Below are 24,558 nucleotides of genomic sequence, written 5' to 3' on the forward strand. Positions count from 1 at the left end.
AAACATTGATCTCACTTGTGTCTCGCAACTAGGCAGAGGCTTTTGCAGAATAAAACTGTTCTTACATTATTTTGAACAATAATGACAAATTGTGTGTGATGCAAGTGCTAACTTTCCTCTTTGTTAACAAAAAGAGCCCTACCATTAATAAAAAGAAAATTGGAGTAGGCCCTATAAACACAATAAATACTAAACTCTTGATGGTACAGACTTATTAATACAGATATTTCGCTTATGCTCAGTCCGTCTTATCTTATAATTCTCTGCGGCAATGATACCTGTATTGAGAGGGTTTAATCACAGTCTAATAGATACAGTCACGCAACTCATACGTATAAAATATGCCAACATTTGACAGCTGGCGCGACAGTAGCCCTCTAGCGGCAGGCAAGTTAAAAGTGTGCACACGACATATGATAACACATCAGAAAACGGGTTTTGCGTAATTTATTTTATATTTTTATGCTATACAATAAGTGTATATGGTTCTAATTAATTCTACTTTAGAATCCTGGAAGAATTTCACACGCGGTTAATCTAAAAGTTTCAGAAGCTGGGAATAAACGTAACTCTTTCTGCTCCTTACAACTGAATCATGGCCCTGATCAGGTATCATGGTTTGAAATAATATAATTGTTTGTACGTGGACGGTTAATTCAATTCATTCCTAAATATATTTATGAATCATTGGGACTTTGTATTTCCTGTGAGAAGAGTCAAAATTGTAGGGCATATCTCATAGGGTACATTGCGTGGTGAACTCCTCTCCCTATTTCCTGAGAAATTAACTACTTTCCATACCGCAAATTGGGGTAAACTCGGCCGCTGAGGTAAACTTAAAAATAAAAAAAGGGGAAGATTTAAACCTTACTTTGACAGACATTGATTTATGAAGTTCATTATTTTTCAATTTTTTTATTATTATTTTGAGTCGCTAATAGTGCTAATATTATGGTTTAAATTTTTATGGAAAGTTTACCGCATTTTACATTACATTTCCAGTTTTCACACATAAGCTTAATTTTAACTTACCCTGCCTATATAATATGTAATTTACATGCATTTACTGTTATTATTAAGTAGGTGAGAAATAAATGAACACACAATTTTGTTGAAAAAATTGTAACTTCAATTAACTCAGAAAATGTAGGCCTAATTTTATTTTCAGAGCAGAAGTGGTGTAAGTCAAAAATGGGTAATGAGTAGTTAAAGTAAACATTCTGTAAAATACACCGCAAAGTGGCAGTTAATATTGAATGTATTTAAACTACTGAGTCAGTGAATAGCACGAAGGATATATTAATTGCTACTTTGCACTGCATTTCACAGAATTTTTACTTTAAACCTCATTACCGGTACCTGATTTTGACTTACACCACTTCTGCACTGAACGGCTCAAATAATCACTGGGAATGTAAAATCAACACCAATAACAGTCATGCAAATTATTATAGAAAAGATTGCTTTTTATATTAAATTTAAAAAGACTTTTATTTCTTGAGAACTTAATACATCTGCCACATGAATCTACACCAACACATCAGAAATTTATCTACACAGTCTGGATTTATTCAAGAAGTGAATATTTTGCAAAAGGATTACTATACTCCATGAATTCTTGCAAAATTAACACCATGATATCTACTTGAATGCTATATAACATTCAACTTTTGAAAAATATAAAGAAAAAAACACGAATACAAAAATTATGGAATTACTTGCGTTAAAAACTGTAGATACATTATCCAAAATCGGAATGGTTACGCATTTACACATATGATCTCTGCAAAAAAAAATTATAATAATATACTGTAACAGGTATTTACTTTGTTTTTATTTGAACTATCCTTCCTGACATACAAATAGGTAACTGATAAGTAATAAATGTTTCATAGAACACAATACGTAGGCTACCTACAACGTGGATTATTGGTTATGACTGAGTTATGATTTTCTCTTGGTCTTTAGGGAATCTGAAGAACGACAAATTCGGAGATTTAAACTTGTTGTTACTGCAATTTTCGTCATTGCACACATTACATGATTAAAACGTTATTATGACATCTCGCATACCTTTAAAGCACGTGCTGGCTGTATCAACCCTATGACCAGTGCCTTGCCTGCCGCTTGAGCGCTAGTGTCGTGAATGTTGGCAAAAAAAGTGTTGAAGTTGCGCGACTGTATATATTAGACTGTGGTTTAATTATCCAGCAACGAATATTATGATTTACGGTACATTTCATTTAAATCCTAGGGAATGAGACATTTTTGGAAATTTTAAAGTCTTAATTATTACTTTTTCATTTATAAATCAGCTTTTTACAAAACCTATAGCGAAATGTTTAAATTAAATATTGATGTATCTGAAAAATATATACATGTACCAACTCGTTGCAGTGTACCTTTGATAAGCACTCCTTGCGGAGGCTGCCGGTACTATAGACCGCCATGTTTTTTAGGGAACGCTCCATAGTACTGTTGGCCTCCGCAGGGAGCGCTTATCAGAGGTCTTCAGCCTCTCTGTAGTATCTAACTCGTTGGTTCATATCCCCCGTGTTTCGCGGTGGCACCGCAAAGAGCGCTGTACAGGACAACATGGCCATTCTATATTCTTCGCTTTCTAACTCGTTGCATGACCAACTATGAACTCCACCTTGGAATCCATCACAGAAACACGCACCGTCTGAACCGGGCTTAACTCGTTGGATTCGTACATGGCCCAGTGTAAAAGGAAATAAGAAAAATGGCGGTTGTAGAACCAGGACGGGAGAAATCACTTCATGATTATAGGAAGAAACTCCTTGAACACAAGGAGGTAGAGAGTCGTTTGAAAGAAAGTAAGGAGTATTAATTCAGTATGTATTTTGTGATGTATATTTATTAAGTTTTTTTCCCCCGTAATTTGAATTTTAGATGGATGATTATTAATGCCGAATCATTCTGCTATGTCAAATTGGAAGTTTATTGATTATATTTATTTTCTCTGCTTGATATATTGTAGTTTTTTTATTATTTTACAGTGCGAGAGCAGTTAAAGGAACTAACAAAACAATATGACAAATCGGAAAATGATTTGAAAGCTTTGCAGAGTGTCGGGCAGGTGAGTGAACATTATTGCATTGAGTTGTGAATAGGGATTGCTTTGTAGCGGGATTTTCCTTAATTATTTATTAATGGCACCGTGGGTTTAACGTGTTTTGACTAAATTAGAGGAGTTGTTTTGTTTCTCATAAACACTTTCAAGAGTTAGAGCTATCTCCTCAGTAAAACCAACATGACTTCTGTGACATTACGGACGATTCACTCTAGTGTACACTCATGCTATGCCTTTATATACGTATATGTGACAGTTAAAGTTAGTTTAGGCTTTTGCTACTCCTTGCATATCTGTGACAGGTTATTTTAGGTGGGATGTCAACTTTGTGTTCAAAGTAGTGCATCCATCCGCCACTGAACGAATATGTTGTTATTGTTGTTTTCTAATGCCAGGCGTTTGACAATAAAGTCATTTGACCTTTTGCACTCCAATATTTTTGAAAGATAATATCATGACCAACCAATGAAGCACAGATTTTGAGGTGTTCCGAATCCATTTCTTGGTTTGAGTTGCACAATGGGCAGTTAGAGGACTGATATATTCCAATTCTATGCAGGTGTTTAGCCAAACAATCATGGCCTATTGCCAATCTAAATGCAGCTACAGACGATTTTCGTGGTAAATCGGGAATTAACTGTGGATTTTGATGCAGAGAGTTCCATTTTTTCCCTTGGGATTGTGTTATCAAATTTTGTTTGTTGAAGTCTAAGTATGTAGATTTAATAAATCTCTTCACAGAGTAATACGTAGATTTAGTAACAGGTCTGTAAGTAGCAGTGCTGCCCTTCTTTGCTAAAGCATCCGCATTCTCGTTTCCCAGGATTCCACAATGGGATGGTATCCATTGGAATACAATTCTTTTATTGAGTGATATTAATTGAGAGAGCACTTTAGTTATTTCTGCTGTTTGAGATGAAGGTGTGTGTTTAGAGAAGATTGATGGAATAGCTGCTTTGGAGTCTGACAATATAACTGCATTCCTAAATTTATTGATGTGGCATAGAAGATTCCTGAGACATTCACTTATTACAATGATTTCACCATCAAAACTTGTTGTTCCATATCCAAGTGATCTATAAAGTGAGAAGAGACAGCACGTAACACCTGCACCGGCACTTGTTCTCTGGAGATCAAGGATCCGTCGGTGTATAAATGAATGAACGAATATTGCACACTTTTATCACTGCCAATGTGACTCTATAAACCAATTTTCAACACATTTATCACAGCCACAACACATTCCAATTTATGCTGCACTAATGTTGAGTTGGGATGGGAGGTTATTCGAAAATAACCAGTTATTTTAAAATTAATTTAACCCGCAGGGAGTTAACCGCTTATTTTCCAGTTATTGCTTTTTAATCTTTTAAAGTTGGCAAATTTCTTAGGAAAACAAAATGAGAGGTTACTTGCAATAAAAATCACAGAACAATTTGCAATTAACTTTAATAAAAATCAACCAGAAGATAATTAAAAAAACGTCATTAGATGTTGAAGATCATCAATGACATCCCTAAAGAAAATACAAAAAATAATAACTTGAGAGGTTATAAAATTGCATGTAGTTAATCACTTCACTCACATTTGGGATTATAGGTAAGATAAATAAAAAATAACACAAACTGCATAGTTTTTTGCAATAATAATCTTAATTACTATATATTTTGACGGACAATCTTTTCTCTTACAATCAATAAATACGGAAGTCAAAGTTTCTCGCCGTATGGACAGAGAACATTTATGACAATGTCAATCCCTCAAGTCCACCTGTGAAAATGATCCCTATTGGGAAGCTAGAGATCTAATGGAACAGTGATATTTAATATCAATAACCTACGCCATTAGAAAAAAAAAATCAATCTTCTTAATGTATCCAGCTGTTTGCTGACAACATGAAGTCCACTGTAGTCTATTCAGTTGTTGTTTTTCACGAGAAATGAGGGGTATTTTGATCAGTGTTCATTATAGATGCCTGTTGCTAGTAGCCAGAGGTGGGGTGTAGTCAATATAGGTTATACTGCAGGGCTGTCTTTTCTGCAACTGGAACTGATGATTTTAATTTACTTCTTTTGTGGTTTATGGATGGACAGTATAGAAGAATGTGTTCCAGATCTTCATCATGATTATTACACCACAGACAAGTAGGATTATCAGAAATGTGAAATCAGTGTAGGTACAATTGAGTAACAATGTGACCTGTTTTGGCTCTTGTTAAAAATGTTTGAACATGTCTGGGCAAGTTTTTGTACATGTCCATTTGGTTTCTTTTGTACAGACTGTAAAATTTTTCCTCTGTCAGAAGAGAGCCAATTGTTGATCCATAGGTTTGTAAAATGAGACTTTACTGAAGCAAAAGCATTGGATGGAGATATCACTTGAAGAGGTCTTGTTTGCAAATATGTTGCCTATTTTGCAATATTATCGACTTTCTCGTTTCCAGGTATACCACAATGACTAGGTATCCATTGAAATGTTATTTCCTTTTGGAGTTCTTTTAGTTTACTTAGTTGTTTCTGAATTGGAATAATTCTACGTGCATATAGGTTTGGTACATATTTAATTATATTAAATATAACCCCCTTGGAGTCGGTAAGTATGCAAATAGATTTTTCAGAAATTTGAGTAACACACTGAAGAGCAGCATCAATAGCTAGGAATTCAGTGTCAAGACTGGAGGAGGATGAACATGGTATGAAGTAACTTTCTTGATATTTTTGGAATATAATACCCTGCTCCTGATGTCCCATTATTAGGATTTAGAGATCCATCTGTATGAATTTCAAGGTGATCTTTATATGTACTGCAGAGTAGTTCCATGGAATCTAACTTAAGAATGTATGGAGGATCATTTTTGGAATGATTTCCTGAAATTTGTATGCTATGTTCTGGAATCACCCATTTCCTTGGAGGAATTTCGTTCACAACTGGAGTTTTAGCAATGAGTGTGTCTGTGATATAAATTGGTATTTCTTCTTTTTTTATTTTATAGAAATTACACAGGATATCATCTGATAGTTTGAAGAACATCTGAGATCTGGATGAGGCTTCCAATTTTAAATGTATTTTTAGATCTTAGAAAAAAAAAAAAAAGAAAGTTTTTCGCTGTTTAAAATGTTCATTACCTGCAGATATAATTATAAGCCAAACAAAGTCTGCGATTAAGATAGGCATATACTGTAGCCTACAATTGACATTGATTCGAAGTCGAATTTAACTTTGCCATCTATGGACAGCTGAAGTAAGTAAAGCAGTAATGCATACTCCATCTAGGAATGGCTTACGAGACAATTTGTATATGGGATTGATTACATGGAGTACAAAATAATAAAAGAAACTGTGTTCGACTGACATTTTGTGAGACAAACTTAAAATAAAATTGTTCTGTAGGACCAAAAATTAATCTTGACATAGTTAAAATACATTTGATTCAGTGTGTATTTTAAAAAATAACTGGTCGTTTGGTTATTGAGGAAAATAACTGGTTATCAGCTTAAACCGGCAAGCAAAAGTAACCGATAATTAAGCAGTTAACCGTATGAAAAATAATCGATTATTTTTGCCCATCTCTAATACAGGGCAAGTCAAAATGATGGCCCTGATTTCAGTAATTTAGTGTGTGAAATCGAGTGAACTTATCATATTGTGAGACTGTGCTTCGAAAGGTAAAATTTCAGAGTTTTCTTCAGAAACATAAGTGTTCTATGTGAGCACCCTGTGTAACACGACACACATCAAGCCGATAGTCTGCCAAACCCTGTGTAGCAGGTCATGGTCAATCTCAGCAATGACAGCTGTGATGCAGGCACGCAGGTCGTCCAGTGTCGTTGGAAGTTGTGGTATGTAAACATGATTCTTTACAAAATCCCACATGAAAAAATCACATGAGAACAAATCGGGAGAACGAGGTGGCCAACAAAGCAGATGTGCATCCCTCACACATGTACAGCCTATCCATCGTTGTTGCAATGCCCCATTGAGATGGTCCCAAACGCTGTCATTGTAATGTGGAGGGGCACCATCCAATTGAAGAATGAAGTCTGCACTATCCTCTTCAAGTTGCGGGAGGAGCCATCGTTGCATTATATGACGGAAAACATGTCCTGTCACAGTGCGTTCATTGAAAAAATAATAATAATAATAATGATTTATTTAATCTGGCAGAGTTAAGGCCATACGGCCTTCTCTAACACTCAACCAGGAGTAAAACTGCATAACAAAAAACACTTCAAATTTACAAAGTACACTACAATTTTACACACAAAACTGAATAAGATAACAATAATAAAATGTAAACAACAAGTAAGTAGAAATCAGACATAATATATAACATACAGAAAGAAAGAAAAAAGCATAATAAAATGTGAACAGATCAAAATAAATGAGACATACAAAGTATAAAAAAATAAGACAATTATTGATAATAATAATAATGATAAAAAATAAGAAATAGAGTCCATAAATTGTTTCTCTTGCTGCCCTGTAGGTGGACTTCTATGTACTCCGGCACAAAAGATGCGCGAGCTCGTTCCACTGTCTCTTCTCTAGTCGGTGGACTGTCATTTACAGATGAGCCTAAATCTCTGAATTGCACATACTACTTACGAATGGCCTTCCCAGTAGGTGGGTTTATTTGATACTTGGTTCGGAAATGTCGCCGAACACTAATCACAGAGTTGTTTTGCGTGATAACCAAGCACGCAGAAGAATTTATGTTCTCCAGTCAGTGCCATTTTCCTTCACTGTTCTGCGGCTGACTCCTTGTAGGCAAAAGTGGAAACAATGCGGGGACAGTAAACTTAAAAAAATTTACCTTCAAAAGCACACGTCTCACAATACAATACGTTCATTAGATTTCACACAATAAATTACTGAAATTGGGTCTATTTTGACTTGTTCTGGATATACAGGGTGTAACGAAACTCTATGGCAAAACTTCAGGAATGAATTCCTAATACAGTAAGAAGGAAGAGAAGGAAAAAAGTCCATTACAATATGGGTCCGGAAATGCTTACACATGCTGGTTGTGAAAATTTTGGATTTCATCCCTTGTTAATGTTGCCTCATCTGTGAAGAACACAACAGCTGCAAAGTTAGAATTGTACTACATTGTCGGAATAACCACCTACAGAACATTAATCTTGCACGGTAATCCTCAGGAGACAAGTCTTGTATTTTAGTCCAGCAATCACAAAATGCACTCCATTAATAAAAGTCTGATAACTTTGTAATTAAGCATTTCTGGATCTGTGTTGTAATTAACTTTTTTTTCTTCTCTTTATATGAGGAATCTTTTCCTGAAGTTTTGCCTTTGAGTTTCATTACACTCTGTATATAGAATTGTCGCTGCTTTAACACATTGATTAATGCACAAAACACACACTTAACGAACTAAATGTAATTATGAAGAATGGAGACAGAGTCGCCCACCACCTTCCACTATTTCCACTAGCTGGCTCCCGACACAACGTAGACCAAGGAGAGCAACATTTGCAAATGAAGTGATTCTAAACGTGAGAAATGTTACTACAGGTGTGTAGTTTTATATGACAGATTAGGTTAGATTAGATTAGGTGTGTGTTATGTGACAGGTTAGGTTAATAGTATTATGCGAGATGTTAGGTTAGATTAGGTGTATAGTATTATGTGAGAGATGTTGGCAACACTGAAGATCTCTTCAATCCCTCCCACAAATTAAGTCATATTCAGGAAATATGGCAGTGTTTTTTATTTTCGCACAACGATTTTGGTATATAAGTACCCCATACTATAAATCCTAGGCATTTTCAAGTTATTTTAACAATTTTCTTCAATGATTGGTTCGTAAGTATCCACCTTTTTTGTTTTGTGATGTCAGTACTGGTGTAGTGTAATGGCATAATTTCCCTTCCAAAATCATCAGAACAAACCCAGCACTAATTTCATTTCACTCACTACATCTTTTCCAGTTGTATTTCACAAATTATTAATTGTATTTCAGATTTGTCAATTTAATTTCAGATAGTATCATTTGTCTTTCAGATTAGCCAATTCATTTTCAGATAGTATAAATTGTATTTCAGAAAACATCAATTGTATTTCAGATTTGTCTATTGTATTTCAGAAACTATCATTTGTATTTCAGAAGTTGGTGGTGATTGTGCTCATGCAGTAGAACACAGTGCAATTCATCATGCTGCAGCTTTAGCATACGGAGAATATGCCTGTCGGACGCTAAAATGCAATGTACTGTAGTTGAGGATTTTTTAAATATATATTAAAATCTCAAGTAGGTCCACATTTGTTATTTTGCGAAATAAAAGTGACTACCTATATGTAATCTTATATACATTGCTTATTTTCTGACATTGAATTGACTATGTACAGTAATACATCTGTCAAATTATATTGTTTGAATGTATGTAGTAATTCGATAAATAACTTTGGAATTTATTACTGCATTAAGAAGTACAGTACTTTACAGAACAGTACCTATAGTATATTTTTGAAAATCCTTATGTACTTTATAAAAATAAATATAAAACAAAAAATTGAAGATACAAAATCTGAAATACATTTGATACCATCTGAAATATGATTGACAAATCTGAAATACATTTGATACCATCTGAAATACAATTGACAAATCTGAGATCCATTTGATGCCATCTGCAATACAATTGATACTATCTGAAATTGAATTGACAAATCCGAAATACAATTGATAAATTAATATCTGAAATTAAATTGACTAATCCGAAATACATTTGATAATTTATGAAATTAAATTGATATTTTCTGAAATATAACTGGAAAAGGTGTAGTAATGTGCACTCCTAAAATAACATAGAAGTAGCAGATAAAGTTTTTCCGTCTTCAAGTTCATTGTGCACAATGTAAGGGAGAAAAAACTTATTTAAAGCATTGAAAATAACCTCAATATTGTAACACACGACCCACCCAACCCTAGGCCTCCAATGCTCTAATACCATCGGGGTCGAAGAAAGTAAGAGTTCAATCAGAGGACTGGATAGGAAAGCGTAAAGAGGGAATTAGGTATTGAATAGAGGAAAATTATACCAAATTTGGTCATTAACTCATCAAGCTGACCAGTGCTAATTGATGAGTAGCCCCTTCCTTTATTTCAGCTTGTAAAATTATGCCTACTGACAGCTGGACCACGGGAAGGTAGGAATGGGACATTGGGTATTTGTCCAGGTTGGTTCCTTAAAGTCTTTAATGGAAAGGATTAATGGTTCTCCCCCCTGTATTTGACAAATCGTTGGTTTCTTGGTAAAAGTGACCAAGTCCAAAATGCAAAATTGTTGGGAAAAGGCATTTAAAGGTTTAATGATCCATCCCAAGATAACTATACTTTTTTAGATTTAGTAATAAGTTATTTTGAAGGTAAATGTGCTATATTATTAGTTTTTAATATAAAATTATGTCTTAAATTTTCATAATGCTTGGAAGCCTTGGAATGTGACTTGGTCAAATTTACCAAGAAACCAAGGAAATACTCTTTTGCAGCCTTTTAAGTTAATATAAAATCAAGTGTTGAGCTGGCAGAAATTTTTGTCACATCCATTACAGCGCTAAAAATGATGGTAAAATGAAAATCTTCAGAGCAATAATGATGAAAATTCACATGAGTCTAAGAAAGTCCGCAAGGTGACATAAAAGAACTATGTACATTTTTAAAATTAACTTCTAAAACTGTGTACGTGTCACATTCGTTAAAAAATAATGGCTGATAAAGTTATTTTCTTGTAAGAGATTTATAATTGAATCTATCTCACATGGTGGCTCGATATTTTTTTTTACTTAAAAATAGAGTACATTATATGACTTTCATGGGTAAAAGTTTACAATACATACAAACATGACACTACGACAAAAATGGCTCTCTCCTCACTTTCCCCTCACCCCTACTCTTTCCCTTCTCTCTCTCATCATCTTTCCCTCTTTCTTTTCTTCTGTATTCTGTTTTGTCTTGTCTCATATATCTTATTAATTATTATTATTATTATTATTATTATTATTATTATTATTATTTAAAAAGTGTGTTGATAACAGATGTACTCCGATAAGTAAGTTTTTAATTTGTTGTCAGGGCTCTTGAATCTCAGGAGGAATAACTTTTACAACAGCGCAACATAATCTGCTTGGCTCATTGCCCAATCTTTTTGCATTGCATTTATTGCATAGTTTATTCATGTTATGTATTTTAACACGAATCAATTGAGCATAGTTAAAATTTGGATTATAAAATAATGGAATGCTAAGCTAACGTACTATTACTGCATACTAAATCAATACACTCTCGTTCGTTAATTCTCTGAGATGAAAATGAATGTGTACATAAACATTATTTTAAGAAATACAGGAAACGAATATACAGAATAGCCTATCAAGTTTTCTGTGCATAAGAAGCTATTTTAATCTTACCTGTCCTCGATTCACTCAGAAGTTACTGTAATAACATTATAGCATTATGTCCATCTAGAGAAACTACACTTTCCAATGGTGAAATAATAATTACAGAAATCGGTTAATTAGCTTCCGAGATTACTTCATACAAACACAGAAACATTCTCTGTAGGCTATATTTAATAACTTCCATTTGTTGTTGTCCAAGGCCCCTTATAGACGAAGTCATTTGTTTTCATTTCATTACAGTCCATTAGGTGGTGATAATAAAACACATCGTTATTTTAAAACTCATTTATCTCATTAAATATCACTGCTATCAAAATTTTGCATAGAATAAAACTTATCGGAAATCATTTTTAAAGAAACTTTTGTTATGTAACATTTTTCATGAAAATCAATAATAAGGGAGATATTTTGATTTATTTAATTCAAGCCCCCTTATAACCCCCCTTTTAAATAAAGTATTTTGAATGCCATATAGCCTAAAATCTAAGTTACAACGAACTTAATTTATATTCCAATTTTCATATAAATCGGTTCAGCCATTATCGCGTGAAAAGGTAACAAACATCCAGACAGACATACAAACAAAAATTTCAAAAATGCGATTTTCGGTTTCAGGATGGTTAATTATACATGTTAGGGCCAATTATTTTTGGAAAAGCGAAAATTACTAGAAAAATTTCGGCTACAGATTTATTATTAGTATAGATTGCTCAGCTCAATCACATGAGCTCTGAAATACAATGGACACTATTTGCATTGCTACTACCTTCATGACCGGTTGTTAAAAATTTTATTGTGGCTCACCAGTCAGACAAACATTTCACTAATCAGTTTGGTCGAACTACAGAGACACGATTAAAAAATGAGAATTTTCTTTGCTCGTCAAGTAAACATTTTCACTCATGAGAGATGAGCAGATGAGTGCTTTTTTGGAAGCCCTGTTCATGAAAGCATAAAATCATTTGGAAAATGAATTCCAAGTACCCCCCAACTGATCAAGAACAGCAAGCCCAATAGATTGATAACAATGGAGGAGAACTGTATGTGCATTTGCTGTATGCACAACAAGTGTGTGTGTATGTGATTGTGTGTGTGTGTGTGCGTGCGCGTGTGCTTGTGCGCGCTTAAGTCGTTACATGTATTGTAAACTGTTAACCCTATCAAAAATACGGAAAAATTGTCCAGCTCTTTCTTTCAATGGTATGATGAATTTTTTGTTTGAATTAATAAGTAGATGCATAAATAAATGCATTCCTAAGAATAATGTATATTTTTATGCCATCCTATCATTATAAACAGGTTACTACATCGAATATCATTCACAATCTCCTTATTATGGCATGTGTGCCCATAGAAACAACGCTTGGATCAGGATCCATGCAGCTCGTCTGAGTATCTCCTATGCGCCGTGTAACAAGAAATGAAATGCAGGGCAGAAGATAACGTATCATTTATTTGCAATCTTTAACACTTTTGTAGTTCAGAGAAACTACAGTATATTAACAATAAAGGAGCATTTGTAACATAACCTGCAAGGTCATCCATTTCTCTCTACTCAGTGTCAAGGACAGGCACAACTAATCAATACGAACATATGAAGGCAATTTGTCCCGAATTGAATTTCTTTCATAATAACTTTCCTACAATTTATAATGCTAAGATGCCATAAAGTGTTGTATCCAACTCGTAGATAATCTTATTATGACACTCGTGAAAATTGTCGCACAAACAATAGTGAGTGCAACAAACATTCACTCATGCCACATTCATCAAGATTATCCACTTGTTGTATAAATAACTATTAATCTTAGGAGTAAATATCAAACATAATTTTGATGGACTTTTTGAACTAAATAAAAACTATTTGATGGCACTAATATAAAGAAACTCTTCATTAAATGTAAATAATTTGTCTTTTTCAGATTGTTGGGGAGGTGTTGAAACAGTTAACAGAAGAAAAATGTAAGTAGAACTTCTGTATTCTAGGTTGCATGATGAATTTGCTTAACACACCACCTGTAATGCTGATGTTGTTAACCAATGCTGAGTTCTTGGCATTGACGCCATTAGCTTTCTTGTACAGTTGGCACAAGAATGATTGGACACATACAGTATGTAGTTTTTTTTTTATAAATGTAATAGTTGCATATTGATGCTTATATTCCAAGTTATTTGTAGGCTATACTACAGTATGAAGTTATGTTGTGATTGTTATACCCTTAGACAGTATTGAATACTTGAATAATTGCATTTCTCTTCATATGATTTAAAAAACAATGTCATTTGAGAAAGCAAGTTATTTCGGTAAAAATGTCGATTCTATAATGGTGTCATATGCCATTCTTATTATGTATGTATGTATTTATTTACACTGCAAGTGGGCAAGCACCCAGTGGCAGTGGTATATACAATATTAACAATACACAGTTAAAATGATAAGCAATACACAATAAAATTTACAATACATAATACAATTTACAACACATATACAATTTTATACACAATACAATAAGAATACACAATACAATTTAACACAATAATAATAAAACATAAAATAAAACACCTAATTTTACAACACAACCTACATAATTATGTATAGGTCCTACATAAGTTTCAATAGTCTTTCATTTTACTCTCATCTCATTCCCTGTAGTGGCACTATGACGCATTTCACTGACACTTTAGCACACATTTCACTGACACTCTGTAACACATTTCACTGACACTATAGAAGACATTTCATTGACGCTATAAATTATCACTGATCGGAACTGTTCACTGCACTGTAAAACCATAACTTCACTGACTCACCTCGCTTCACTGATACAACAGTTCAAATAAGTCAAATAATTGCATTCTTATGCATACTTATAAACAGAACTACATTTAAACTAAACATTTCTAGTCTAAGGCCCTCTTACACGCTATTTTTAAATAATTTACAATTCAAACCAAGGAAGTAAACTCGTCAGGCTAGATAAATACATGTCACCTTAAAAAATTAAATGTTAAATGTCACCTTAATTTTAATTTTCACTTTATACACAACTCTTTAAATTATTCTTGAATCTCCTTAAGGAAGGACAGCCCTCAAAGACCGCTGCAGGTAGGTCATTCCAATCATTTATAGTTCTATTTAAAAATGAGAATTTACCTACATCCGTTTTCTGTTTCCTACATTTGATTTTAAAATCATGATCATTCCTACCATAGTACGTTGGCTTTTCTAACCGAGCCGTTATGTCTACCCATCCTTTCTGACCTAGATGTGCTCTATACAGTGATGTTATTCTAGTTTTCCTACGTCTGTTTTCCAAAGTTTCCCATTTAAGTTCTTTTATCGTATCGTTCCCATCTTCTCTTTTACCTTTAACAAATTTAGCTGTCCTATACTGGATTCTTTCTAAGGAATTTATCTGATATATTCTATAGGGATCCCAACATGTAGTTCCGTATTCCATTAACGGTCGCACTAACGTTAGATATGCTATTTCCCTCGATTTGGGGCTAGCCTTTCTCAAGATTCTCATAATAAAGTGAAGTGCCCTCCATGCTTTGCCTGTAACATTATCAACATGCTCTCCCCAAGAAAGTTTGGAGTTTAAATACACTCCTAGGTATTTACAAAATTGTTCTTGCGGAATTACAACACCACTGAATTCGTAATTAAGACTAGTTTCCTCTCGGGTTTTACAAAATGTTATAGATTTACTTTTAGACCCATTTATTTTCATCCTATGCTTTAACGCCCAGTTGTAAATGTTATTCAATGTAATAGTGTTATATCGTTGTGCATATAACCTCCTCAAGCTGCCCCATATATAACGTAGCCTCTTCCTATATTACTAGATTCCGTCCCTTCAAGAAAACAAACATTTTTTTTACATTTAAAATAATAATGAATGTTCAATACTTGTGTGTGCTAACTTATGCAATTAGAATGATGTTAGTGAAGCATGAAGTATAACAGATATTACAAAACAATATTATTAATGTCTTCTTGTGTCATTAATTAGCATGTTCTTTAGTTGGCATGTTTGAAAAATCCTACCTCAGACTTATGAAACTAATGATTGTTACATTATAAACCTGTCTTGTGTTATGTAAATGAATGAAATGTTGTATAATATAATACGGAACTGTAAGAAGTTTACTGCTGTGGAGTAACGGTAGCATGTCTAACTGAGAAACAAGCAGGCCTGGGTTCAAATCCTGGTTGAGACAAGTTACCTGGTTGAGGTTTTTTCTGGAGTTTTTCCCTCAACCCATTAAGAGCAAAGGTATCTTTTGGTGTGGACTCTGGACCCATTTCGCTGGTATTATCAGCTTCATGTCACTCAGATGTTAGATAACCATCACAGTTGACAAAGCATCGTAAAATTAACCAATTAAAAGAACTATAAGAAGGCATGCTGTTTTTTTTTCACTTCTGTATGTAACCTGGTGGCTTCCTATTATATAGTGAGAGATTTACTTTTTATGAGTTGTTCAGCATCTGAATTGCTGTGAGGGAATATATTTACCAGTGTTTGATACAGCTTTCCCAACTATTCTTTTAGTTGGTGTTACGAAATTTGTTACAAATTTTATTTTTTCATATTTAGGCCTACTCTTAACTATTCTGTTCCTGGGTTTGTTAGTTTATTCTAGAATATATGGACCAATTTTTATTGATATATTAACACCTGTGCACTAGATATTTTAAGTAAATAACAGACACATATGCAGTATGATTTCCAGCTTTACCTATAGATGACTCCATTACTTTTTGTTTACAATAATGCATTTCTGGAATGGTAGAGGTCGATAATGTTTCAGCCATGATAGATAGATAGATAGATAGATAGATAGATAGATAGATAGATAGATAGATAGATAGATAGATAGATAGATAGATAGATGGATGGATGGATGGATGGATGGATGGATGGATGGATGGATGGATGGATGGATGGATGGATGGATGGATGGATGGATGGATGGATGGATGGGTGGGTGGGTGGGTGGGTGGATGGATGGATGGATGGATGGATGGATGGATGGATGGATGGGTGGGTGGGTGGGTGGGGGGACGGACGGACGGACAGACAGACAGACAGACAGATAGATAGATTTGTTCCATAATATTCTTACATTTGCTTTACAGCATAGAATAAAGAACATGTCCAATTACGTTTAACAATAAAATGCAATACATATAAAAGGCAAATATGAAATATGTACAGTATTAATACCTTAATAACAATAATATTTTATACAATGTAATATGTTTACCATTTAATATTATTATAATATTTACACAGTACTGTGAAATGTCAAGAATTCATCTACAGAATAGAAAGTGTGAGATATTAAGTAATTTTTTAGTTTTGTCTTAAATAATGCAGGGTTTTGGCTATGATTCTTAATGTCTTCAGGAAGACTATTGAACAATTTTATCGCCATGTAACGTACTCCCCTTTGAAAGCATGATAAATTTGATGATGGCGTATGAAAATCATTCCTTCTGCGGGTATTTATACTATGTATGGCTGAGTTAGTTGGAAAATTTTCTTTATTACATAAGAGGAAATTTATTGTAGAGTATATGTATTGATTTGTTAAGATTAGAAAATCTAATTTTTTTTAAAATAATCTACACGATTCTCTAGCCTTTGCTCCAACTATTATTCTAATGACTCTTTTTTGTAATAAGAATATATTTTTACTATCTACAGAATTTCCCCAAAATATTATTCCATAGGACATAATGGAATGAAAATAGGCAAAATATATTGTCTTTAAGATACTGCTGTTTAGAAATTGTTGTAACGACCTAATTGCGAAGCATGCTGAGCTAAGTTTGGGGGTTATTTATTTGATATGATTTTTCCAATTTATTGTATTATTAATATGCAAACCAAGAAATTTGGTTGTTGATGTTTCTAGTAGAGGTATAGGCTATTGTTGATAGTTATGTCCAATGTTTCAGAGATTAAATTTGAAGTGGCTTTAAATTGAATTATGTTAGTTTTATTAATGTTTAATGCTAGTTTATTGGTTGTAAACCAGTCATAAATTTTAAGGAGAATTGTTTCTGTTTGATATTTGAATGTGACAAAGTTATTGTCTGTAATTATGATACTTGTGTCATCTGCAAATAGTATAGGATAACCTATTCCTTTTATTATGGGGCCAAGGTCATTTATAAAAATTAAAGAAAGAAGAGGCCCTAATATAGATCCCTGTGGGACCCCTGTATGAACATTTCCCCATGTTGAAGTAGATTTAAAGGAGTTATTAAATGCGTTGATTTCTACTTTTTGTTTTCTGTTCAGGAGATATGACTCAAACCACTGATATGCTATGCCTTTAATACCATAGTATTCTAATTTTTGTAGTAGAATTTTATGGTTAATACAATCAAAAGCTTTGGAGAGATCACAGAATATCCCTCCTACTTGTAATTTTTTATTAATAGCATCCAGAATTTTATCAGTTAAATTAAACGTTGCTTGCTCATTTGATTTATTCTTTCTGAATCCAAATTGTTCCGGAATGAGAATGTTGTATCTATCAAGATGATGATATACTCTCTTATATATAACTTTTTCGAAGACCTTTGAGAAGACTGGTAGAAGGGATATGGGCCTGTAGTTTTCGGGCGAGGTTCTGTCCCCTTTCTTGAATAAAGGAATAACAACTGAATATTTCAGTCGCTCTGGAAATACACCATTAAACATTGAAAAGTTACATAAATAAGACAGGGGCTTGGCTATTATTTGTGAACTGGCTTTTAATATTTTACTAGTAATTTCATCATATTCCGAGGAATTTTTAGACTTTAATTGCTTTAGAATTGTAATTATTTCTCGTGAATTTGTTGGAAAATTTTTATTATTTGGGAAAGTTACAGGAATAGATATTTTCAAACAATCGATGGCATTATTATTATTCTGTGGGATGTTTAGGTTATCAGTTATTGAGAGAAAATGATTGTTGAATATGTTCGCAACTTCTGTTGCATCTGATGTTTTTCTGTTATCTGTTACAAGAGTGTAACCTTGTTCTTTACTTCTACACTTTCCACTTTCTTTTTTTATTATGTTCCAAGTTGTTTTGATTTTATTATTCGAGTTCAGAATAATTCCGTTATAGTAAAGTTCTTTGGCTTTTAAGATTACTTTGTGTAATATTTTAGAGTACATTTTAAAGTGAGCTATTAATTTGGTGTCATTACTATTTCTACTTGAATATATCTCTTGAGTGCAACATTTTCTGCTATGAAGGGTGGTTGAAGGGCAGACATTTCCAGTTCTACAGCTAAGTAATGAGACAAGCTTTATTGGGAGAACATGTAGCAAAAAGCACTCTACAGGTTACCCTTTCATCTCAAGGAGCCAAATGAGTCCCTTTAGGCACAGATCCTAGAGAATCCTTTTCAATAACTGTCTGATTGAAGGGTTCATTTTCCTTTCTGAGATGCGTGCAAACTGTTTGCACCCAACTTTGAAATGCCACGCTGCTAGAAAAGTGTCTTTGATAGGTGCTCAGACTTGATCACCTAGCATATGCAACAGAGATGCTGATTTTCGCCTAGGAGGATGTAATCTGTTCTATTGCAAATGATGAACAGATCCACATTCCATGCACTAAACTCCAGTTGTGAATCTACACATGTCAGTTCTACTCTCATAAGTGGTTGTGTTATTTTTCATTGCTGGTGTTGACTGACTTCTGACAGTGTTGGGATGCTGTTGAGATTCCTGGAAGGTCTCAATATAAAAAGAGCTTATGATTCTTTGATCATTTTCAGCACTAGACTAATATTGTCATGAAGTACAACTTATTTGTTTCCAGCAACAAGGATAGTGAAGTGTATTCATTAACCTCACCTATCTAAATCCATCCTCACCTACTCATGGTACAACCTGTTTCTACAAAAGAGACTTTGGTGACTGAATAATGGCGGTATAACCAAAACAACAGAAATAGGGGAAATGCTATTTCACCAAATATGCTGGCTTGTCACGGCATAAAAATAACCCCCAAGTGGTGATTGCGAAGATAGCTGGTAGAATTGGTAAAGATCTTTTGGCTAGGTTCGAGGAATCCATTCATTGATCAATGACAGGTGTGGTCCTCCACTCATACTGGGAGTTTTGAATGAGTGGGTGATGTAACCACCATAGCAAATAAAAAAACTGGTGCCCAATTAAAAACGGTTATATATATATATATATATATATGTGTGTGTGTGTGTGTGTGTGTGTGTATGCTCAAAAGATTATGATGACAGTTTCTTCAGATAAGTTTTTCGGAGTTTAAAAAGTTCCCCATTTGGATCTCTGGGTGGGGACATCTGCAGGACAATGACATTTATAATCTAACAACGCATTAAAAATTCTCCATTGGAATGCACGAGGACTTTCACAGAATAAAAAAGCTTAACTACAAAAATCATAGAAGAAAAAGAGATAGATGTATTTATAGTACAAGAAGCTAACATAACAAAAGATTAGTTAAAATATTTCCAGATTTCAGGATTTAATATCATATTCTCCCCAAGACACGACAAATAGCTAGTGGTATTCTAAACAGGATTCAAAACAAATATTTTAGCACAATTTAAAATTGTCAAAGAATTGCAGCAAGGAGATAAAATAGAAATAATCAATATTGAAATCTGGAATGGAAATCTACATTACAAAATTTATGGACTATCGGTCTTACTAATAAAAACTCTATATACAGACAATTAACTGTCCTATACTTATACAATGAGTAGCTCGTTTAAAAGTCGTGTGTAAATTCCTTACTAATAATCACTACATACGTCGTGTATAACAATATAACTGTTACACAGCTACGTCATAGTTTAGTCATTACTTCGTTATGAAAGGTAATAGAATATCTGAGGTTCTCTACTGGATCCGGTAGAGCGCTCTAGTGTGGCATGTTAAATATCGATAGTACAACTGGCTCTAATCGATTACCACACTACATTTTGGTCAAAGAGTACAAGCTACAGCAATATTATTCTGATAATTCTATGATCTTTAGTTTGTTCTTCTGTGGTTACAAGGTAAAATGACAGTTGATACGAACAGCTGTTAAAGGGGCGGCCATTTTTTCCCTATATACAATGCTCAAACAAGGGGTTTCGTGTATATAACTACTGCAAAGCAATTCCCATTGTATAGTTACAGCCTGTTTATACCTTCATAGCTTATTCACGGTTTATTAGTAACGTTTTCTGTCTCAACTCTGCATAAGTCTCGTATAAAAACTATACACGGTTTATTAGTAAGACTGTATATATATAATCCACCAAATAACAACCCTTGTCTGGACATAATAAATATTCATCCAAAAATAATCCTGATTGGAGATTTCAATGGCCACTCCCCAAAATGGGGATACAGAGATTATAATGTAAGTGGAAAAAAAAAAAAAAAAAATAGATTTAATAAATTCAAGCACTCTGGAGCTTATTTACAAGATTGATGACTGCCCCACATACTTTCATTACATTGATTATTGTACAAATACAGATCTCCAGCTCGTATCATCAGATTTAAAAGATAAAACTTCACGCTAAATCATTGAAGGTTCAGGCTCAGGACAAAGAGCAGTTACTGCATCCATGCTACATCAAGACAATAAAACTGACATTCAACCAAAAACAAGATACTCTTGGAATTTCAAAAAAGCTAATTGGACAAAATTTACAGAAGAAACTGAACAAAAGCTAAACCTAATTCATGAGGAAGTATCAACGAACAAGCTCAACAAAATCATCATGAATATAATTCTTGAAGCAGCAAAAAAATGGATTTCTCGCGGGAAAATGGAACACTATAAACCCTTCTGGAATAAAGAACTATCCATGTTAAAATAAGATAGGGATATAGCAAAAAAGAAAGCAGAAACATCCAACAGTCCAAAGCATACACAAGAATAGCGAAGAAAAGCAGCTCTGTTTAAAAAAGAAATTCATGCATCTAAGGAACAAGCCTTCAGTGAATTCGCTGAGAAAGCTGACTATAGAAAAGATGCTAAAAAAGTGTACAATTATATAAATAAAATAACATGTCAGAAAAAAAAAACACTCAAATGTAATGACAAAATACTTATCTCCAGTAAATCCATTGCTGAAGCATTCAACAAACACTACAGTTCTCTTCATAAATTGCCCCCTGATGCTAAAAAGAAGCAAAGAAGGATAAAAAAGAATCTTGAAGTCTTTAAAAAAACAAAGAAAACAAAACGATATATTTAGCCAAGACTTCACTACAGGAGAACTAAATTTTGCTATTCAGGAGTTGAAAGATAACAAATCTCTTGGACCAGATAAAGTACATGCTGAATTTTTTAAGCACCTTGGGCAAAAGGGAAAAAATACATTACTAAAACTATTTAACCTATCATGAACCACCAGTATACTTGAAGGGTGGAAAAAAAGCAATTATTATCCCTGTTCTCAAAAAGGGCGAAACAGCTGATGATGTTAATAATTATAGACCAATTTCTTCAATAAGTATTATTGCAAACTCAGCAGAACGTATGATTTTGGCAAAGCTAAATTGGTTTTTAGAAAATAATTTACTAACAACAGCACAAACAGGATTCAGACAACGCTTATCCACAAAAGAAAATGTAATTCAGCTATCCCAAGTTGTTAAAGAAGCTTTCAACAAAAAGCAACATACTTTAGCAACCTTCATTGACTTTGAGAAACATATGATTCAATATGTAGATACAAATTACTTGAAAAATTAACAAAACTTGGCATTCAAAATAATATGTTAAATCGGATCACTCAGTTCCTCTCCCAACGCTTCTGTGCTACAAAATACAATAATTATATTTCCAAATTTCGACAGATAAAAGTTTTGAGTACAGCCCTGTTTAATATTTTTATCAACGATCTTTCCATAGCTGTATCAAACACAGGCGTAAAGGCAGCTCTTTTTGCAGAAGACATGGTTATGTGAACATCTTCATCACAATTAAAATATGCCTTAATAAACCAATTGATTACTCATCCGAGTGTTTGTTCACTGATTTTAATGTTTTGAAAATTAAACAGATTTATTATATTGCCTTATTAAACTTCATACATAAAAATCGTAATAAATTCAAATTGTATCATCATAAATATGGATCTAAAAGATCCGATTTTATATGACTAGAGAAACCAAAGTGTTTCACAAGCACAGCTCTCAGCCATGGTACCTACTTTGGTCCAAGGTTGTATAATAAAATAATATATTGAAAAATACCAAAATTTGGGAAATTTTAGTATCAGAAATTTAAAAAATAGCATTAGGAATTTAATTTTTAAAGAATATATATATTGATTTAATATGTGTACAGTATGTATTTGTATGATTTAAATTGTTAAAATTGAAATTGTATTTTTAAAGTTAATTTATTCCTGTAATTTTTTTTCTTGACCCACTTTGTGTCAAATAATTATCTTTGTTTGTGTTAAGTATGTGTTTAGATAACTCCCTGAGCACGAGTTTTTACTCCTTCAGGAAAGATTTAAGACTGCATTTTTGTACATGTCATTTTACTAACAATAAACAATTAAACAAATCCAGGGTGCTAATGCAAAATGCTCTAAATTTATTAGAAAGTTGGAATAACAGCAATTTGATGACTGTTAATACCCAAAAAAACAACAATCCAAATATTCAACTTAAATAAAAAGATACCAAAATTAAATTTACAATACAGTAAATCAAACCTAAGATAAACAAATCAAACAAAATACCTTGGAATTATTATTGATTCAAAACTATCATGGAAAAATCACATTGAGGCAATAACAAATAAAGCCACCAAAAGATTTTCAATCTTAAAACACAGAATTCAGAATTTGACATATATGCTATGAAAAATGTGTCTGATCTTATTTGTGCTGACTATATTTGGATCTCCTGGATTACCACTGTATTAGGTTTGTTTTTGTGTATAAGTAAATGAGCACTCACATTCATTGTGTAAATTTAGTTTTTTTTTTTTTTTTTTTTTTTTTTTTTTTTTTTTTTAATATACTAATACATTATGTGTCTTTTCGTAATATACAGTAACAATTCGAATACATTTCCATGGCGTGCAACTATTGTAGAAGCAAGTATTTTACATGTTCTTACTAATGACTGTTTCTACATTCTTTATTTTATGTCGAAAATTATGTTGTTGATAAGGAAATCAACCTGATAGATACTCATTTATGTTTCCAGTACTTCATAAGTTGTGCTGTTGGTGGACACAAACATTTCTGTGAGACATAGGAGAAAATTTGTTTGTCATAATATTTCAGCACATGTAATGTTCCAGTAATTACTAGACTTTTGTTCAGTTTTAGTATGATGTGATCCTTAAGTTCATTTGAATTTACAAGTGTCATATTAAGATTATTATATCATATCGTTAGTGTTTGTGTGTAATGTGTGTTTAATTGTTGTAATTTCTCAATGTTCAGTTATTGTGAAGGCAACAAATGGACCACGTTATGTTGTGGGATGTCGACGACAGCTAGACAAAGCAAAATTGAAGTCTGGAACACGAGTTGCATTAGACATGACTACTCTGACTATAATGCGGTATCTTCCTCGGGAAGTAGATCCCCTTGTCTACAATATGTCTCATGAGGATCCTGGTGATGTTACCTACTCAGCCATTGGAGGACTTAGTGAGCAAATCCGTGAACTCCGAGAGGTAAAATGAGATCATGCAATCATTATTGATTTTCACTGCAGAATTATTTTTCACAAGGCTAATTGAAAAGTAGTAATATGAATAATTTTTCCAAAGGAAATTACTCTTTCTTTAAACAAGAAATATTAATTACAAATTTAATCTTTAATTCTTTTATATGGAAATAAAAATGCAATACTGCGCTGCTTATGCGTGATGGTTGGTTATAAGCAGAGATCAGAACTTTGGCAGAATGTCTTTTTAAATGTGTTAAATCTGTCTTCATTTTGAAAGTATATCTGTACGAATTACTGTATACCTTTGTGATTGAAACGTCACAGTTTTATGTTGCCCTT

At 33.2% G+C, this 24,558-nt stretch overlaps 1 protein-coding gene across 2 annotated transcripts in view; it reads left to right on the top strand.

Annotated features, from left to right (window-relative positions):
* Positions 1 to 2,681: 2,681 nt before the first annotated feature.
* The window catches only part of Rpt4 (Regulatory particle triple-A ATPase 4), a 58,683-nt gene continuing 36,806 nt past the window's right edge, over positions 2,682 to 24,558 (top strand). Inside the window, exons 1-4 of one of the 2 annotated variants that reach the window (XM_069821436.1) lie at positions 2,682 to 2,837; positions 3,021 to 3,100; positions 13,435 to 13,474; positions 23,988 to 24,223. In XM_069821436.1, the coding sequence (XP_069677537.1) occupies positions 2,744 to 2,837; positions 3,021 to 3,100; positions 13,435 to 13,474; positions 23,988 to 24,223 (450 nt within the window). In that variant the 5' untranslated portion in view covers positions 2,682 to 2,743. Of the gene's footprint in view, positions 2,856 to 3,020; positions 3,101 to 13,434; positions 13,475 to 23,987; positions 24,224 to 24,558 lie in introns of both variants that reach the window. The other variant, XM_069821437.1, reaches the window with a different exon arrangement.

The sequence above is a fragment of the Periplaneta americana genome, chromosome 3, assembly GCF_040183065.1.
Source record: "Periplaneta americana isolate PAMFEO1 chromosome 3, P.americana_PAMFEO1_priV1, whole genome shotgun sequence".
In the NCBI taxonomy this organism is placed as follows: Eukaryota; Metazoa; Arthropoda; class Insecta; order Blattodea; family Blattidae; genus Periplaneta; species Periplaneta americana.